Source organism: Myotis brandtii, unplaced genomic scaffold (genome assembly GCF_000412655.1).
Source record: "Myotis brandtii unplaced genomic scaffold, ASM41265v1 C40288012, whole genome shotgun sequence".
In the NCBI taxonomy this organism is placed as follows: Eukaryota; Metazoa; Chordata; class Mammalia; order Chiroptera; family Vespertilionidae; genus Myotis; species Myotis brandtii.
The window spans coordinates 1-304 of NW_005260233.1; the positions used below are offsets into that span (position 1 = coordinate 1).

Here is a 304-nt window from a genome sequence, read left to right on the forward strand (position 1 = left end):
CCACCGCCTCGTCCGGGTTGATGCTCTTGTTGAGGTCGCGCCCGTTGAAGAAGTCCTGCAGCAGCTTCTGCACCTTGGGGATGCGGGTGGAGCCCCCCACCAGCACCAGGTCGTGGATCTGGGCCTTGTCCAGCTTGGCGTCACGCAGGGCCTTCTCCACGGGCTCCAGCGTGCCCCGGAACAGGTCTGAGCACAGCTCCTCGAACCGCGCCCTGGTGATGGACGTGTAGAAGTCGATGCCCTCGAACAGGGAGTCGATCTCCAGGCTGGCCTGCGTGCTGGACGACAGGGTCCTCTTGGCCCT

The 304-nt window shown here is 65.1% G+C and overlaps 1 protein-coding gene across 1 annotated transcript; it reads right to left on the minus strand.

The window, feature by feature from the left end:
- Positions 1 to 4: 4 nt before the first annotated feature.
- On the minus strand, positions 5 to 301 carry LOC106726873 (heat shock 70 kDa protein-like; the record flags this gene model as incomplete). The annotated part of the gene is made up of 1 exon (XM_014543680.1): positions 5 to 301. A coding segment is annotated over one exon (297 nt), but the record flags the coding sequence as incomplete, so codon positions are not given.
- Between the last annotated feature and the right edge of the window lie 3 nt (positions 302 to 304).